At 38.9% G+C, this 17463-nt stretch overlaps 1 protein-coding gene across 1 annotated transcript in view; it reads right to left on the bottom strand.

Moving 5' to 3' along the window:
• Positions 1-17463, bottom strand: part of PDGFRB (platelet derived growth factor receptor beta) — a 743049-nt gene that overhangs the window by 306814 nt on the left and 418772 nt on the right. The window contains exon 13 of the mRNA XM_044070754.1: positions 2563-2673. Coding sequence (XP_043926689.1) covers positions 2563-2673 — 111 coding nt within the window. The remainder of the gene's footprint in view (positions 1-2562; positions 2674-17463) is intronic.

Below are 17463 nucleotides of genomic sequence, written 5' to 3'. Positions count from 1 at the left end.
AATGCAAAAAGAGGAATAGAAAGAACTCAGGAAAATATTATGAATAGTGTAGTACATGTATAACAACATGTATAAGAAATGTTTAAAGACAAAAGAAGGCAAGGAAAACATGGAAAGTAAAAAAGTTAACAAAAAAGAGATTAAAGAGTTAGAAAAGTAGATAAATGAGCTAGATAAAGTACTAGGACAAGTACATTTAGATTCAGCTGCAAGACCATATGGAATGGGGTATGAAATATATAAAAAAATTAAGGGACTGGCAAAAAAAAATTAAAGGTTTTGAACGAATGGTTAAATGACGGTTTATGGATAAAGAATTATGTAATGGAATACTTAAATTTGTATGAAAGAAGGAAGATAGAAGACAATTTAAAAAAATGGAGACAGTATTAAATAATGATTATAAGATCTTTATGAAAATAATACAAAAGAGATTTGAAACTAAAATGGAGAATATTATGGTAAATAGTATATATATATAGTATAAATGGGATGGGTGGTTAAGAATTATTAATGATAATTAGAGAAACTGTAGATGATATCATGAACAGAAAAGAAAATGCGAAAATCATAACAGGAGACCTTAATAAGACATATAACTGGACATGAAATATTATATTCTTTCATTATTACCATCAGATAAGTGAAAAAGTCAAAAAATTGTAATAATAAAGTAAAAATACTGGTAAATGTCTGGTTAGGCCAAGAGGTACAGATGAAGAGTGGTGTAATAGACAGATGTCCAATAAGTTACATGCTCTTTGCATTAGTTAAGAATATGACAGTGTGTGAAATAAATCACAAAGTGAAAGAAGTGAGGTATAAAAACACCTGAAGGGTTAAGAATTTCAGTTCTGTTAACATATGCTGATAACATTATATTAAAAAAAAATTGGATAAAGTACTAATTTGCACAATGAGCATCTAGAAATGATAGGGATGGCTTTAAAGAGAAAAGTAAAGGTTTAGGTGATGTAGTACAAATAGGGTGTATTATTTTACAATGAATGACATTTTTGTGTTAGGTAAAACATTTGGGAATAAAGTATTAAGTAGAGTGCAATAGGAAAAAAAATCAATAGAAATAAAATGATCCAGTCTTTTCTGGAGAAGATATATATCATTCAGAAGAAAGGCTTATTTGATAAATTCAGCACTGATGGGGAAATAGCATGCTTATCAAGTGTATTTATGCTGCCAACAGTATTTGAAAAGGAATTATTGCAAATATTTTATTTACATTCATATGGGGTTCTAGATTAAACACAGTAAAAAGAGGAGTTTTGTATGTAAATAAAGAGGAAGGAGGTTTAGGGTTAATTAACCCAGTAGTGTATGCTGCTTCATTAATCTTGTACAAAGTGTGAAGGTTGGCAAATGAAAAAGATGACAGATTAGAGGTAAAACTGTATAAATATAGGTATGATACATTTTGGGGTATGGTAAAAAAGAAAAAAGTGTGTATAAATGATGAAATAAAATGTTAACAAGAAAATATTTTTGTGGAAAATAAAAATTGATATAGAAAAAATAGAAAAATATGGCATAAGAATTAATGATAAATCATTACTATATAAAACTGCTGGAAAATGTAACAGATCAAAAAACGAAAGCTGCAAAAATAAGCAAATGGTGTAATCAGAAAGTAGAATGTAAACATTTTTTTGTGGAGACTGGTAATAGAATTGTCAGTAAAAGGAAATATGCCATATAAAAAATAAAGGTAATAGAAAATGTTTACATTATCAAGAGGAAAACTGCAGAACATGTATTTTTGAAATGTAATCGGGTAAAAAATTTATAAGGAAAACTATGTAAAGAAAACTTTTTTGAAGATATAAAAGAAGTGTGTAAAATAAACATGGATATGAGTCAATATAGATATTATAAGAAAATAAGTAAAGAATATGTTAAAAGAATAGATAAAACAAGCTATTTTATATTATATGAGTTATATGGGATTAAAGAATAAATGAAATTATGTTTGATGGCAAGTGCATTTTAGCAACAATATTGAGGAAAATCAGATGGTGGTTATGGAAAAAGGAGTGGGGGCCTAATAAGAATGAAAATTTAGTACGACTGCAAAAGAAATTACAAATATGTGTAAATAGACTTTTTTATCTATATATTTGCACATTTGTAAATATTTGTAAGTATGCTGCAAGAGTTATTTTTGTATATAAATAAAGGACCCTTACACTTTTCAACAGGTTCTGTAGAATCTTTTGCATCCACCTGAGCTACCAATAGTACAGGCAGAAGGGACCTCGTTTTAACATCTCATCCAAAGGATGACACACTCATCTATGTGGTGTGAAGCAAACAACTCATAACCTTCTGGGTGAGTGGGCTACTTGTGGGCTACCTGTTGAATCATTAATCTTGCAATGTATACATTACTGCAACTGATACACTCTACAGGCTAGCAAATGAGATGCAATTTTAAATACTGTTTCCAATAATATTATAACATAAGACTATCTCAATACAGAAGGAGCATGGATGTTTTGAATGTAGACCATTAAAAAGACTCTAAGTTTAGGGAACTGACATTCATACCTCCTTTGGTACAGGCTCCTAGTAAGTTGACGATATTAAGATGAGGTCCCAGATGACTCATGATCTTCAGTTCAGACATCAAGGCCTGTTTCTCACTGCTTCTTGCAGTAGCTGATGAACAGAAAACACTCAGTATTAGTAACAGAAAAAAAAAACTTGCTGGAAACATTTTAGCTCATAATTCTGCAAATTTCAGGGGATAGTAGTATGCATCAACAATTGTCAAGTACTTTTAGTACGATATAGTAGTAGTGCTAATAATGATGATGTTGTCTTTCGGCTTTTTCTGGTTAGGGGTCGCCACAGCAGAACTCCGGTCCGCTAATGATTGGCAGTAGATTTTCACAAACACTGAGATGCCAGGTCGAAGTTCAACCTTCAACTAAGGCACGCCCATTTACGCATGTCTTTCGAACGCCCACCCAACCGCGGGGAGGACATGCAGACTCCACACAGAAGGCACTCCCCACACTTCAGCCGAGAATCTAACGGGAGAACCTCTTGCTGTGAGACAACAACGCTACCGCTGCACCACTGCGGATGTACACTAATAATGATGATAACAGTAATAAATAACTAAATAAATAAAATTACAGACTATGTTTTTATTTATTTTTTGTCTACCAGGTTAGACCTCTGATCCTACTGGACCCTTTTCTGGGTCTTCCTGGGAACCTTATTAATAAATAACTAAATAAATAAAATTACAGACTATGTTTTTATTTATTTTTGTCTACCAGGTTAGAGCTCTGATCCTACTGGACCCTTTTCTGGGTCTTCCTGGGAACCTTATTAATGTAACTTGTTGCTGTAATAAAAAATCATGATGCAAACTGTAGCACTGTTCTACGATATGATGCATGCATGACAGTAATGAAAAAAGCAAAACACTTTTTGGGTGCAGACATTACATTTGAATTATCAAGTCACTTTTAAATGAAATACACACAGAGATGACATGGTCCACTGATCAGGTTTAAATCAAAAGTGTTAAAGGAAATATGTAAGGCAATGCCTACACAGTGGTGTGGGGAAACTTACCCTTCCTTTCATCAAGGGTTATGTACTTGGCTCCCTTTGATGTAATGGGCTAATGCAACTTGTAATTTTAATGCCTTAACACAACAAATCATTTTAGAAGTAAATCGTTTTTCACAATTGTTTATATTTAGAGACAATGGATATTAATACTGTGCATATGAAATCACTGACACTGACTATCCTGACACGCACACATACATAGTGGTACACTGACAAAGTGCAGACATACAAGCAAACTCAGACACACACACAACAGATATATAATAAAGCCCATACTTATATCTGACTAAAGCAGAATTTTTGATGAGATTTTCTTAAATGCATTTATATTACACTGTTAATGTTAACTTCTGATGCACTGCTGCGACAATCAATTCCACTTTTCACAAACACATGTATAAGATTTTTCAGTTTGGCTGCCAATTTCTTCATAATATTTCTCCTAAACAATCCTTCACCTGGAAGCATTGACCTCCAAGATTAAACCAGCTAGTGAATTCACAGTTATTCCTTCAAGCCATACAGGTGTAATAGAAAACTCAAATGCCACCACTTCACCTAGTTCAAGGAGAACAAGTAACAGCAGTAGTTTTGGAACCTGGAATAATACTGCAATTAACTGAGGTAAGCTGGGATCAGAGAAAAGCAACTGCTGCATGCCTGTCTGTTATTTAATGTGCTGTATTTTGTACTTAAAAGAAGAGTTGAATCTGCATGTGAAACAAAGACTGACTAGAAAGCACTGAGTTAATACAAATTTTATTTCTGTGAATTGCTTCTGGTGTCTTCTTGCATAAAGTCACTGGGGGAACTATCACTACAAGATAAGGAGACATTCTTAACTGGTATTCAGGGTATGAGGGTTTTATTTTCAAACCAGGGAGGGAAACCTAAGAAGCTACTGTTCCTTTGATTTGTCATGAACAGCTGGTAACTGGGTCTACCCTTCCTACCTCTAACTCTACACTGTATAAAATAGCAGTGGTGCAGTTTGACATCTACTAAAATGGGGGAATGCAAGTTGAGACTACTGTTGTGGTTATTTTCTACGGCAGTACAAAAAGAATACAAAATAATAATAATAATACTGCATATATTTAATGGGTATGGTTATTTCCTAACAGTAATAAGATTATGGATGCAGATATTCCCTATTTTAAAATGGGTAGAATCTGAAAAAACTCCTCAACAGGGTAGTAATATACAATGAGAGGCTGATAAAAGGAAGTATGCGACTTCTTATTGAACTGGCATGAATATGTCATACTGAGTAATCTCACTAAATAGGACTAAAATTTTGTAATTATTGAGTGGGAGTTAATAAAAAAAAAAAAAAAAAACAGAACTAATGCAAGGACCTTCCATCCCGCTTTCCATCACCAACCACAGGTCTTACAACATAGTGGTTGGTGACAGAGAAAAAAAAGAAATCTGTAAACAGCTTGAGTTACTCCAGCACCAGAAACCTCCACAAGGCTTTCTTTACCTATGTCTGAAAACCTCAAAAGCAGCACGTATCAATATGCAGAACTGACTGTAAATGGAGCCACCTACATGGAGCCAGAAAATGCAGCAAATCAGATGGCCAACAAATTTAGCTCGAATTGTACCCCCCCTTCCAGCGGTCCCTCAAGAAATACCATCAAACATATTCTGCCCCCTCTGCCAATATCACTAGGTCAACAGGTCCTAGATGTGCCTTCTAAGGCTAAAAATACTGCACTGATGGACCCTAATATCATCTTAGGATGCCTCCTAAATAGCCTGAAATCCTTGTTTAATTATAGCCTCCAGACAGGCTTTGTGCCTTGTTAATAAAGAACTGCAATGATCATCCCTCTACACATGGGTGGGCCATCAACAGGCCCATAAGTCTGACCAGTCTTGTATACAAAGCCATGGAAAGAATTATCATGGAAATGATTAAGGACATAGAAAACCTTGAAATATTGACTGTAACCCAGTTTGTTTCATCACGGGCAGATCATGCCCACTCAACCTTGTGGACTTCTTTGAGAAAGTCACCAAGCAATGGATGAGGGAAATGGTGCATACTACTTATCTTGACCTGAAGACACAATATCCCACTCAGGCATTGTAAACAAACTTACGAATATAGGTATAAACCCCTATGTTATACGGGACTCAGGAAAATAGGATAGGGAGATCACCTCCACAATAAAGCCAATTACTAGAGGAGTCCCTCAGGACCTTGTGCTGGGTCCACTCCTTTTTGGCATCTACTTCGCAGACGTCTAGGCCAGTATCAAGAATTTCTGGCTGACCAAGTTTGCAGATGACTGCAAAATAGGAGCAGTCAAAGAATCTACCCTCCCCAAGACACTAACATCTTGTAGGAAGGACTAACACAGACAAATGGCTGGTGTCAAAGCTATGGCTTAAAACTCAATAACAAGAAATGCATAATTGTACCCTTTAGGAAGTCAGCCACACTAGGAAATTACCTCATCATTGATACAACACCTCTAACAGTAGAACCAGTAGTCAGGAATTTGGGAAGCATGTAGAGAATAACCTGGCTTTTGAACAAGTGCCTGAGGTCGTAAGAAAATCATTCTGCGTTGCTCAACTTATAAGCTAGCACAAGGCATCTAGGTTGAAGAAAGTCATTGTTCCACTCTATTCACCTCTCATCAGGTCAATCATTGAGTACAGTGCCCCATTAGGTATGTAACCTGGCCAGTCACATTAAACAAGTGGAATGTCCACAGAGGGTCCTCACAAAAAGAATACATGGCTTAAACAGCATGCTTTGAAGCCTATCTTTATACTCTTTTCCCACAGACAGTTGAGATGCAATCAATTCCTGGTATGAAAAGGCATCCCTGGATCCCACTCTGATGGATGTCTTGTACATTCCCAAAACAAATAGCATCAGAATAATTTGATCTAGGGATTTAAACTTTGCTTGCAACACTGATAGGGCATTTTGGAGAGACAGACATGTTTCACAGAGAATTCTCCTCCTCTGGAACAGGATTCCCATCCATGTGAAGCAGAGCTCTTTGCTAAACTGTTAACACTATTCAACAAAAAATAAGACCAGTGGATGGGAAATAGGAAATATACCTTAGGTCTAGCACCTACATCTCTAATGGACAGAAGCAGTCTGTAAATCTTGCCCTAGCTTACATAAACCCAATAAAATAACCTCTAAGGTACATCAACTTGCAGGATACATTTGGGAAGTTTGGCTAGACTTGCAAAGGCTAGCACATAAACTTGAGGAATACATTGGGGATGCTTGGCTAGGCTTATAAAGGTCCCAGTGGTCATTAGCCTAATATACACAATTAACCTATAAACCTACAAGGATGTGTGTAGGTGGATGTGTAACAGTAAGAGTTTCCATTTTGTCTGATAGCAGTGACCTGAAACACATTACTGCATAAACCAATACATTAGATTACAATCAGACAACTGATCTGTTCACAATCGTGTGTGTGTGTGTGTGTGTGTGTGTGTGTGTGTGTGTGTGTGTGAAACTTTCCTTGCATGTGTATTTACTTGTACACTTGAGTTTATGTATATGTGAGATATACTGCATATCTCGGGCTCTGCATCTGTCTCTTTGCATATATGTAAAGTGAGTGAGTGAGTGTGTGTGTGTGTGTGTGTGTGTGTGTGTGTGTGTGTGTGTGTGGACATTACTAAATACGTACCCAACTTTTTGGATATGAAACACTTCAGCAGTAACTACATATTCTACATCAATTTTGAAACATTAGGCAGAGGAAATAATTTTACAACAAAACTACAGTAAAAAAGTATACAGTAATAACAAAACAACTACAAAACCATTTAACAGATAGCTCATTTTCTAAGCACATGAATATCCTCCAGGTGGACATTACATTGAAATAATGGACCTTCCAGGGGTGGGGAGGCCCCCACCCCAGAGGCATCAGGTCTCACAACACTCCTGGGCAGTCTGTTATTTCCCTCTATTGGCCATGCTGTTGGCTATTATTGGTTGCACAATAGAAAGAATACAGGTGTGGTTAATTTCAAATAATTATAAGACAGTACAAAGGATGAAGTTTTTAATTTACTGGTCAGTTTATGCTCTCATTGTCACCTATGGTTATGAACTTTGGGTAACGATTTCATGATAATACACAGAAGCAGACAAAATAAGGCTCCTTTGCAGGGCATCATGGTTAAGTCTCTGTGACAGAGTGACAAGCTCAGCAGTCAAGAAGGCTCATGGCATACAAATGCAGCTCCTCTGCATTGAGAAGAGCCAGCAGAGGCAGACAGGAACTTTTTGAGGAAGCCTTGTAACCACTGGGCAGACACAAAACATGTTAATGAGATTATATTCATATGCTGGTCTCAAAGTGTGAAGGTATGTCATAGGATAAAATGTGGGCTGTTTCTGGGAGAAGACAACTGTGGCTCACCCTGCCCTGCTTGATACCATTACAACTCTTGTTAATCTAAGCAGATTAGAAAGTAGCTGGATAGATTAATAAAGGTAAGAAAATGGAACAAGTAAAAGCCAGTTTCAAGATAGCTGAAGTAAGACAGAGTTGCAGACAATCTAGATGTTGTATGCCTAACATCAACAAGAAAAAGGGAGGGACATGCATAGTAAAGTGGTGGCATTCCATTAAGAAAAATGAAAAGTACAGAGAGCAGAAATGTCAAGCTATAAAGGGAGAATTATTTAAGAACAAGCAGAAGTATCTGAATCAAAAATAAGGTATAAATGATGGAATACAAAGGGAGAGATAAAGACAAGGGGAGAGTGAAATGATGGTAAGATATACACTCTGTGGCTCTTGGGTCTAACTAAGGTAATTAATGATAGGCAGTTGGCATGGAACATTTTTGAAGAAACAGTTGTGTTGGCAGATCTGGATGGACTGACAGGTATTGACAGGGATTAAAACAGAGCTGATGATATGGGAAGGAAGGAGGCAGGTTGTGATGGAGACCAGTGTGCTGTGAAGAAGACAAATGTGATTGGGTCTAGGAACATCCTTTTGCAATGAAAAACAAGGGTAGGATATTTCTGAGTAGGACTAGGCCATATGAAGTCAAGATAGAAATGGCTTGATTTAGGATTGGCTATTAGCTTGATAGCACAGACAAAAAAAGAGGATGTAGATGTGTGATAACGCACAGTTGTTGAAACTAATGTGACAGTTAGTGAAGATAACTGTCTACAATATGCTAATGAATTTCAGGTTGTAGTACTGAATTGGTTATTGTGGTTTTCATTTGCCTGCTGATAACTCTAAGTCATTCAACCAGAAATAACCCCCAGACTCTACTACAAAATGGACCACAACCCAGCTGGGGAAACCAAATTAAGAAAACATACGACTAAAGAATAAAAAAAAAGTTGGACAGTGAAGGAAATGAACTGGGGTCAGCCAAGAAGGATGAGGGGATAGAAAAGAGTAGAGAAGAAAGACAAGGCAGAGATATGAAAGATGGAGGCAACAGTCATAGGAATTAGAACTGTAGTGCAGAGAAAGAAAAGATTGGACACCACTGTGGAAGATAGGTGAAAGTGGTGTTACAGGGAAGAAAGAATACACATTGGGTTAGTAGCTGGAATGGGTGTAGTGAGTTTTAACTGTGTTAGAAATGTTTTCAACCTCAGTTGTAAAGACTCCCCACCCTAACTCTTAGCTGAGCAGAGTTATCTCCCAGTTTAATCCAATCAGATTGCTATGGAACCAACCATACCTAAATAAGGAAAAGGCACATATGTGCTGTTTGAAGTTATCCTGCACAATATTCCACACAAATGTAAGTGGGCTTCAATGATCAAAAAACACAATAATGGGCTGAAGGAAGAACAGCACTGAAAACACCAACACCAAAGTGCAGAAACCAATAAAACCACATAGTATGGCACTTTAGAGGAACCAGCAACATGACCTCAACAAACTTCCAAACTTTTATTAAATGAATAAAATAACTAAAACAAACTGATCAAGTTTTTACAAGTTTCATTTTGAAGTTTTTTATAGAAAACATAGGGGAATTTATTGGTTGCATTTATGATGGTCTTGTAATAATTTGTTCTATATAGTATTTAGTTTAATAGGATGCCTGTTTGTTTAAAACTAAATTGGATAATTAATTGATTGATTAGGGCTTTGAGAATATAAAAACTTCATTTTCCTGCTGTTGGGTCATCTGACGTCCTTGCACGGATGAAAATGCAGTAAGCAAGTCAAAGTGTTAATGATTATCAGTTTGTTTTAGTTATTTTATTAATTAAAGTTTGGAAGTTTATCAAAGTCATGTTGCTGGTTCCTCTACAGTGCCGTACAATTTGGTTTTATGGGCTTCAGTGATAGTGAATATTCTCAGTGACTATTATTCTGTTTCATCATACTGGCCATTTAAAAGTCATAACACCCTAAACATATCTTGCTCACTGGACTACACTGCTTGAACTGTGCCCTTGTGAATAACGAAAAACAGCCAAACATGGCTGTCAACCTCTTCTGACACCAGCTGATAGTATTCAAAACAGTTTGCTTCCAGACAGAATGAGATGCCTTAGAGCCACAAAGCAGTACTGTTACTTCATAAACATAAATGATCTTCATTTAAATATACTGACAGTGCACTACCTACAGTGAATATAAAAAGTGTACACACCCCTGTTAAAATGCCAGGTTTTTGTGATATAAAAAAATAAATCATTTCAAAACTTTTCCCACCTTTAATGTGACCTATAACCTGTACAATTCAATTGAAAAACAAACAAAACTGAACTTTATTTGGGGTTAATCAGTCTCTTTAATTGATGGCAGGTGTGTACACAAGAAGATGGAATGCTGTCATTAAATCAAAAGGTACTTCAACAAAGTATTAGTTTAAGGGTGTGCACACTTATGCAACCAGTTTAATGTACATTTTTGTTATTTTTTTATATTTTTCCCATAACAGATTTGTTTTTCAATTGAATTGTACAGGTTATAGGTCACATTAAAGGTTGGAAAATTTTTGAAATGATTTATTGTGTTCTCATTTTTTTATATCACAAAAACCTGGCATTTTAACAGGGGTGTGTACACTTTTTATATCCACTGTTGGTGACTTTAAAACCTATGGATGTTGTGCCAGTTTTCTTTTTTCCACTACATTATCCTAAATTGTGCTTACTACAAATTGCTCTAGACATTTAAAAACGCATTACAACATGACACCTAAAACAGCCAGGTTTTCTGAAACTGTCAAACCTACACTGGATCTTCCGAGATACACTTCTTCTAGTGTCACACTTGTCAGGTCAGTGGAACAGCCTCAGTATTTTTCTATAACAGAATACTGTCAATTCTAGAAGAGGGTAAAGCCTTGCAGTATTCATCTCATCTTTTTCAGACTGTCCTCAAGCAATTCATAAAAGCGACAGTTCACTGGACAAAAATGAGAGCAGTTGCCAGTTTGTGCATGTAGTGTTGCAAACTAATTAATTATCTCTGTTCTTCACATGAAGATTTACAAAGATTTATGGAAAAAATGTTTGAAAAAACAATCATTTTAGGTGCTAATGTGTGCTGATCTCTGCAAGACGGTCTTATAATACAAAACTCTGGGCAATGACTAATTTCAAGAACTTTACAGAAAAGCATGTCTAGCCAAGGTCACGTAGGCTGAAACAATTTGAGAAGTGAACAGGCCAAAAAATATGGAAAGGACTTTCAAGCCCAGGGACTCAAAAAGAACCTCAATGCTCACATTAAGGATGCTATAAAAAAAGCTGTATTTCCCAAACATGGTACTTTGTCAGTGACATATAAGGTCATCTTTCTTGATTGCATCTAATTGGTTAATTTGTATGTCTCTGAATCGCTGTTAACTACAGTGAGTGCAGGTAAGTACTGTAATAATGTCACTGATGTCTCCTTTTTACTGCCCTTGTAAATCATGGATGATTTCAGTCAGCCATTAATGCCAGACAGCGTTTCACACTTCATGTTCTTGCAAAAGCTGTTAGACTAGCAACTTTCTCAGTTTGTAGGAAACAATTAAAATCTGGTCTTCTATTCTGACTTGATTTTATTCTTTCTTGTGCTGCACTATCCCCCCCCCCCCCCCGCATACATTACAAACTGTTACAGGCATGAAATAATGCCCAAGATCCTCATACAAGCTTAAAACAATGACTGCTGCACTATTTTATCAATTAGTCCACTGTGTTAGTGCTGAGATTTACTTTGGCAAGGGAAAAGGTTTTGAATCCTTTAACCCCCCCCCCCCCAACTTTGTAGCTGTGACATTTTTGTTTTGTTAACCCTTGTCTGTTTGTTTTTTGTTTTATATGGTAGCCCTGGTGCCTAGTGGTGGCACAGAGGACTAATATCCTCTGTGGGAGGTGGTGAGGGACACAGCTGTAACAGAATTAGTGCCTTTAAGGCAAGCTTAACAATGTCCTTAGTGTCTAGTGGTTCCCTGCACCACATTTTATTTATTAATTTTTAATTAAGTACTGTTGTGGTAAACAAATATAGAGTATCCCTGGTATCTAGTGTCCTCCCATCTCCTTTATGTGCAAGAGCAAGTGCAGAGAGATATTATGGCAGGATCCAGAGTGCAAGCAAGTCAAAAAAAAAAAAAAGACCAAAAATCAAAGAGAACAGCAAATCTCTAACAATACTCTCCTCCTTTAAACTTATTTTTTGGAAGGGGGCAAACCTCCTTGCACCTCCCAAACGCATACATACTAACGCCAAGACCACTATACCTCAGAGAAAACGGAATATTATGGGAATGGGCATACTGGACTTAGTGTGTGTATGTATGTATATATATATATATATATATATATATATATATATATATATGTGTGTATATATATATATATATATATATATATATATATATATATATATATATATACATACACACACACACACACACACACACACACACACACACACACACACACACACACACACACACACACACACACACTAAGTCTGTTCTTTCGGATATTCAGTCTCCATGTTTTAAGACTCATTTTAGTGAGTCCGGACATTTCAGATGGTTACTGTTATGACACAACAGGTCATACTTTTGTCTGGCGATCCCCCCAATCCCTGCTATGTTCAAGTGCCATTATGATACAAGAGGTTGTCCCTGGTGTCTAGTGCTCCCCCTCACCCACATCTCTAGGTGTATCCATGGTATCTGATGTTCCCTCTGACCATGTCTGTAGGGTTATCTCTGGTGTCTAGTACTCCCCCTCACCCACATCTCTAGGTGTATCTGATGTATCTGGTGTTCTCTCTGATCCATGTCTGTAGGGTTTATCCCTGGTGGCTAGTAGACCTTCCTGACCAAATGTTGCAGGCTTTGCTCATTAGTCTAGGGATGTGTGGAAGTACAACATATATCTCAACTCCCCCACACACATCCGCACACACACACATCTGCACACATTGCCCCCTGCCCACCTGATGGCATTCACGGACACACTCATCCATTCACCCATATGCACTTGTGTGCACACAACTCACCTAACTCTTCACTAACAACCCTACTGTAACCTCCAAGGCAGATGCAGACACACACACACACACGTATACAACAATGGATGAACATTTTGGCTGTGTTCATTAGCAAATCCACTCTTGACTGCTTGAGGTAAGTAACACAGCTGAGTGATTCTCTGACTTATAAAACAAAAATAGCAGGTAAACACCACTGAAGGAAGCCCAAAAACAAACGGAGTAGACCTGGATAAAATATGGGCAAACCACCATAGAAGAACAAATAAAACGAACAGCAAAACTTTATACCAAAAGCAATTATCCGGTACCTGAGAATTCGATTGTCTGTCGGAATAAAGTTATACTGTTCGTTTTATTTGTTCTTCTACGGTGGTGCCCATATTTTATCCAAGTCTGATTCTCTGACGTAGCTACATAAACGCTTTACTGCAGGCAGTTTTTTGGGGGGGGGTATTACATGACTAATTAGCATATGCCTCTCACCAAACTGCCTCATTAGCATTTAGCTCATCTGAAGGGACAACAAGTTTTCGTGTTGCAGCACCATGACAGGGCTGTCCCTAAATCAGAATGTACACCTCAATGTAACCTTTATGAAATGTGACCATGGTCTGTGGCACGAGAGAAGAAAATGGAAGTGAAAAAATCAACACACACTGAAGAGTTTCTGGGTGATAATACAGAGATGGTATTATATGGAAAGAAAAAATATATAAAATGAGATTAACTACAGTGGAAGGTAGAGCTCTCCTTTAAAGATGTCATACTTATCTGTGTAGGGAACCCACTTAGTATTTCCATCGAGGAGATAAGATAGCAGTTCTGGCTACACAAATCTCTGTTCTTCAAATATAATGCACATATAACCACAATAATAAAAAGTTATGTACCTACCATAACGTTCCATGTTAGTTGTCTTCTTCTCGCCTTCTTTCTTGCTGGATGGGTTCAGAGCTGACTCGGCCTATACTATAGCTAGAGAGCTATTTTTACCGGCTCGAGGCAGCCCTATATCCCGCAATACCATGCGCTAACTCCCCAGATCTCGTTGACAGCTAACACATAGTATAGTTTTATTGTTACCAAAAAATAAGCCATTATATAAAATACGGTCTCCCTGCTGGTAACACTCATGATACGGGTAACCCTGAATAACTATGTATCATGAAAGAAAAGGACTCAGAGACCTTCAAGTCTGTCCAGGCTAGGGGGCAGGAGGGAGGGGCCTGAGAAGAAGGCGAGAAGAAGACAACTAACATGGAACGTTATGGTAGGTACATAACTTCTTAATGCTAAGTTGTCATTCTCGCCTTCATTCTTGCTGGATGGGACAGCGTCCCTAGCACCTTGGTCCTGGGTGGCTCAACGGAACAGACTCCTGAGTATGGTGGAACCAAAGTCAGCTCTATTTCTGGAGGCTATATCAAGTTTGTAATGGGTAATAAAAGTATGTTGAGAAGCCCATGTAGCTGCTGCACAAATGGCATCTAATGGTAACCTTGCTTGAAAGGCTGTTGAGGTTGATAGTGCCCTGGCTGAATGAGCCTTAGGTCTTGAAGGAAGTTGTTTGTGTCTCAACTCGTAGACAAAGGTAATGATGGATGCTAACCATCTGGAAAGAGTTACCTTTGATACTAGAAGTCCTTTCTTTCCTTCAGCATAAGAGAGGAAGAGCTGTTCTGACTTTCTGAATTGTTTTGTCCTGTCTAGATAATACCGCAGTTGACGATGAACATCCAAGGAATATAGTTACTGTTCACCCCTGTTTGAATAGTTTGGGAAGAAAACAGGCAAGTCAATAGTGTGGTTCAGATTTGATTCAGAAGAAACTTTTGGTAGAAAGGAAGGATTCGTTCTGAGAGCTACCCTGTCTTTATGAAAAAACAAATAAGGGGGACGGACAGACAAGGCCTGAAGTTCCGACACCCTTCTGGCAGATGTTATAGCCACCAAAAACAGAGTTTTCCAAGAGAGAAGCTTGAGGGAACAAGAAGCTGCAGGCTCAAAGGGAGGGAGAATTAATGAAGTTAACATGAAATTTAGATCCCATTGTGGAGGAGGATCCTTAATGGGAGGTCTGAGCAAGAAGATGCCCTTGAGGAAAGCTTTACAGAGTTTGTGGGACATAATATTGGTTTCCGAGAGCCCTACATGAAAATTGGCAATGGCCGCTAGTTGTACTCTGATAGTGGCCGACGACGACCCTGAATGAAAAAGCTCCGCCAGAAAATCTAGAACTTTATGAATTGGTGCATTAAAAGGATCTAAGGACCTAGCTTCTGCCCAGAGCGAAAGCAGCTTCCATTTACTCGCACAAGTCTTCCTAGTATTGGACTTATGGGAGGCAAGAATGATATCACGGACAGGAAGAGAAATAAAGGGAAGCCTGGCTATGGTTGGAAGTGGAGCAACCAAGCTGTGAGGTTGAGGGACTGAAGAGACTGGTGCAGCTTGCCCATCAGATGGGTCAAAAGGTCTGGAAATGGTTCCAGATGCCAGGGCTGTTCCAGTAGATAATGGTGCAGGAACGGAAACCATACTTGTTGAGGCCAGTACGGAGCAATGAGGATCATTTTGGATCTCAATGCGGTTGCTTTCTGAATTAACTGCGGAATCAACGGAAAAGGGGGAAAAGCGTATAGAAGACCCCGAGGCCAATCGTGGACAAGAGCATCTCTGGGGGGATGGCCTGGTAGAGGGAAGAGTGTGAAGAAGTCGAGGCACTTGCTGTTTTGAGGTGTTGCGAAAAGGTCGCAGCAAGGCTGGCCCCACTTCTGGAAAATTCTCTCTGCTACCGCCTGATTTAGAGACCACTCGTTAGGCATGAGAATTGTTCTGCTCAGTCTGTCCGCTATGACGTTGGACCTCCCGGGGATGTGCATTGCTATCAGAAACCGTTGAGAGGAGATCGCCCACTGCCAAAGTCTGAGTGCTTCTCAACATAGAGGGTAGGACTTTGTTCCGCCCTGCTTGTTTATGTACCACACTACAGAAATATTGTCCGTTTGAACTGCTATAGTCCCCGTGGGAAGAGAGTCCTGAAGGGTTTGCAACGATAAAAGCACTGCTCTCCTCTCCAGGACATTTATGTGCAGGTGGCATTCTAATTGTTGCCATGTGCCCTGGACAGTCCTGCCCTGATAGTGCCCCCCCCCCCCGATCAGGGAGGCATCCGTTGTCATCGTAGCAACTGGATGGGGAAGAACAAAGGGTCTCCCTGAAGAAGTTGAGGGGAGACCATCCACCAGGAGAGGTGTTTTTTGCAAGTTGGGGTTATCAAAATGTTGTGAGTCACTGGGAGCTGCTGAAAGGACCACTGAGAAAAAAGCATCCACTGGAGAATTCACATGTGGAAGCGGGCTAAGGGGAGAAGGAGAATCGCCGCTGCCATGAGGCCTAATGTTTTCAGTACTAACTTGACTTGAATTCTGTTGGACTGAAACAGAAACTGAACATTCTGCCGTATGTCTGTCACTCTCTGAGGTGGTAATGTTGCAGACATTTCTGTGGTGTTTAACACGGCGCCTATGAAGTTTATACATTGACAAGGCGACAAGGAGGATTTTGCGAAATTTATGGAAATACCTAGTTTGTTGCAAATGTGAATGGTGTAATCCCTGGCTATGAGAAGATGCTGCTTGGTGGTAGCGGTAATGAGCCAATCGTCTAAATATGGAAACACCTGGAATCCTTTTTGTCTCAGGTGAGCTGTGACCACTGCCAAATATTTGGTGAACACCTGGGGGGCTGTGGTGAGACCAAAGTGCAGGGCTCTGAAATGGTAATGACTGGCTCGCAGCCAGAAGCAGAGAAACCTCCTGGAGTGCCTGTGTATCTTTACATGATAGTACGCGTCCGGAAGGTCTAACGAGCACATCCAGTTGTCTCTGCCCAAGAAGGGCAGAATGGACTGCAGTGTTACCATCCGAAATTTTGTCTTCTGCACAGACTTGTTCAGTCTGCTGAGGTCCAAAATGGGTCTCCAATCTCCTGTCTTATTTGGTACCAAAAAGAACCTGGAGTAGATTCCGGATCCTAGCTGGTCTGCTGGGACTGCCTGGATGACTTTTTTCTAACAGCTTTTTTATCTCTAGCTGTGCCTGACCCCTTTGTCCGGGTGGTACATCTGGGAGGGGTCTTGGTGGTTGGATCGGAGGGGAAAAGAAGGGGATTTTGTAACCCTCGGATATGATCGACTGTACCCATTTGTCTTGAGAGAGGGATTGCCAGGCTTCCGGGTACAGAGATAATCTTCCCCCGACTGCCTCCGAAGGTGGACAGTCGGACAGCTTCTCAGGGATGCTGAAAGGGTTGGTCAGGGAAGGATTCCCTGGAACCCTGGTTCTGTGGACCC

Source organism: Protopterus annectens, chromosome 4.part1 (genome assembly GCF_019279795.1).
Source record: "Protopterus annectens isolate FY-2018-M chromosome 4.part1, PAN1.0, whole genome shotgun sequence".
NCBI lineage: Eukaryota > Metazoa > Chordata > Ceratodontiformes > Protopteridae > Protopterus > Protopterus annectens.
The sequence above is the reverse complement of the archived record's forward strand: the minus strand, read 5'-3'. Positions and strand labels throughout refer to the sequence as shown.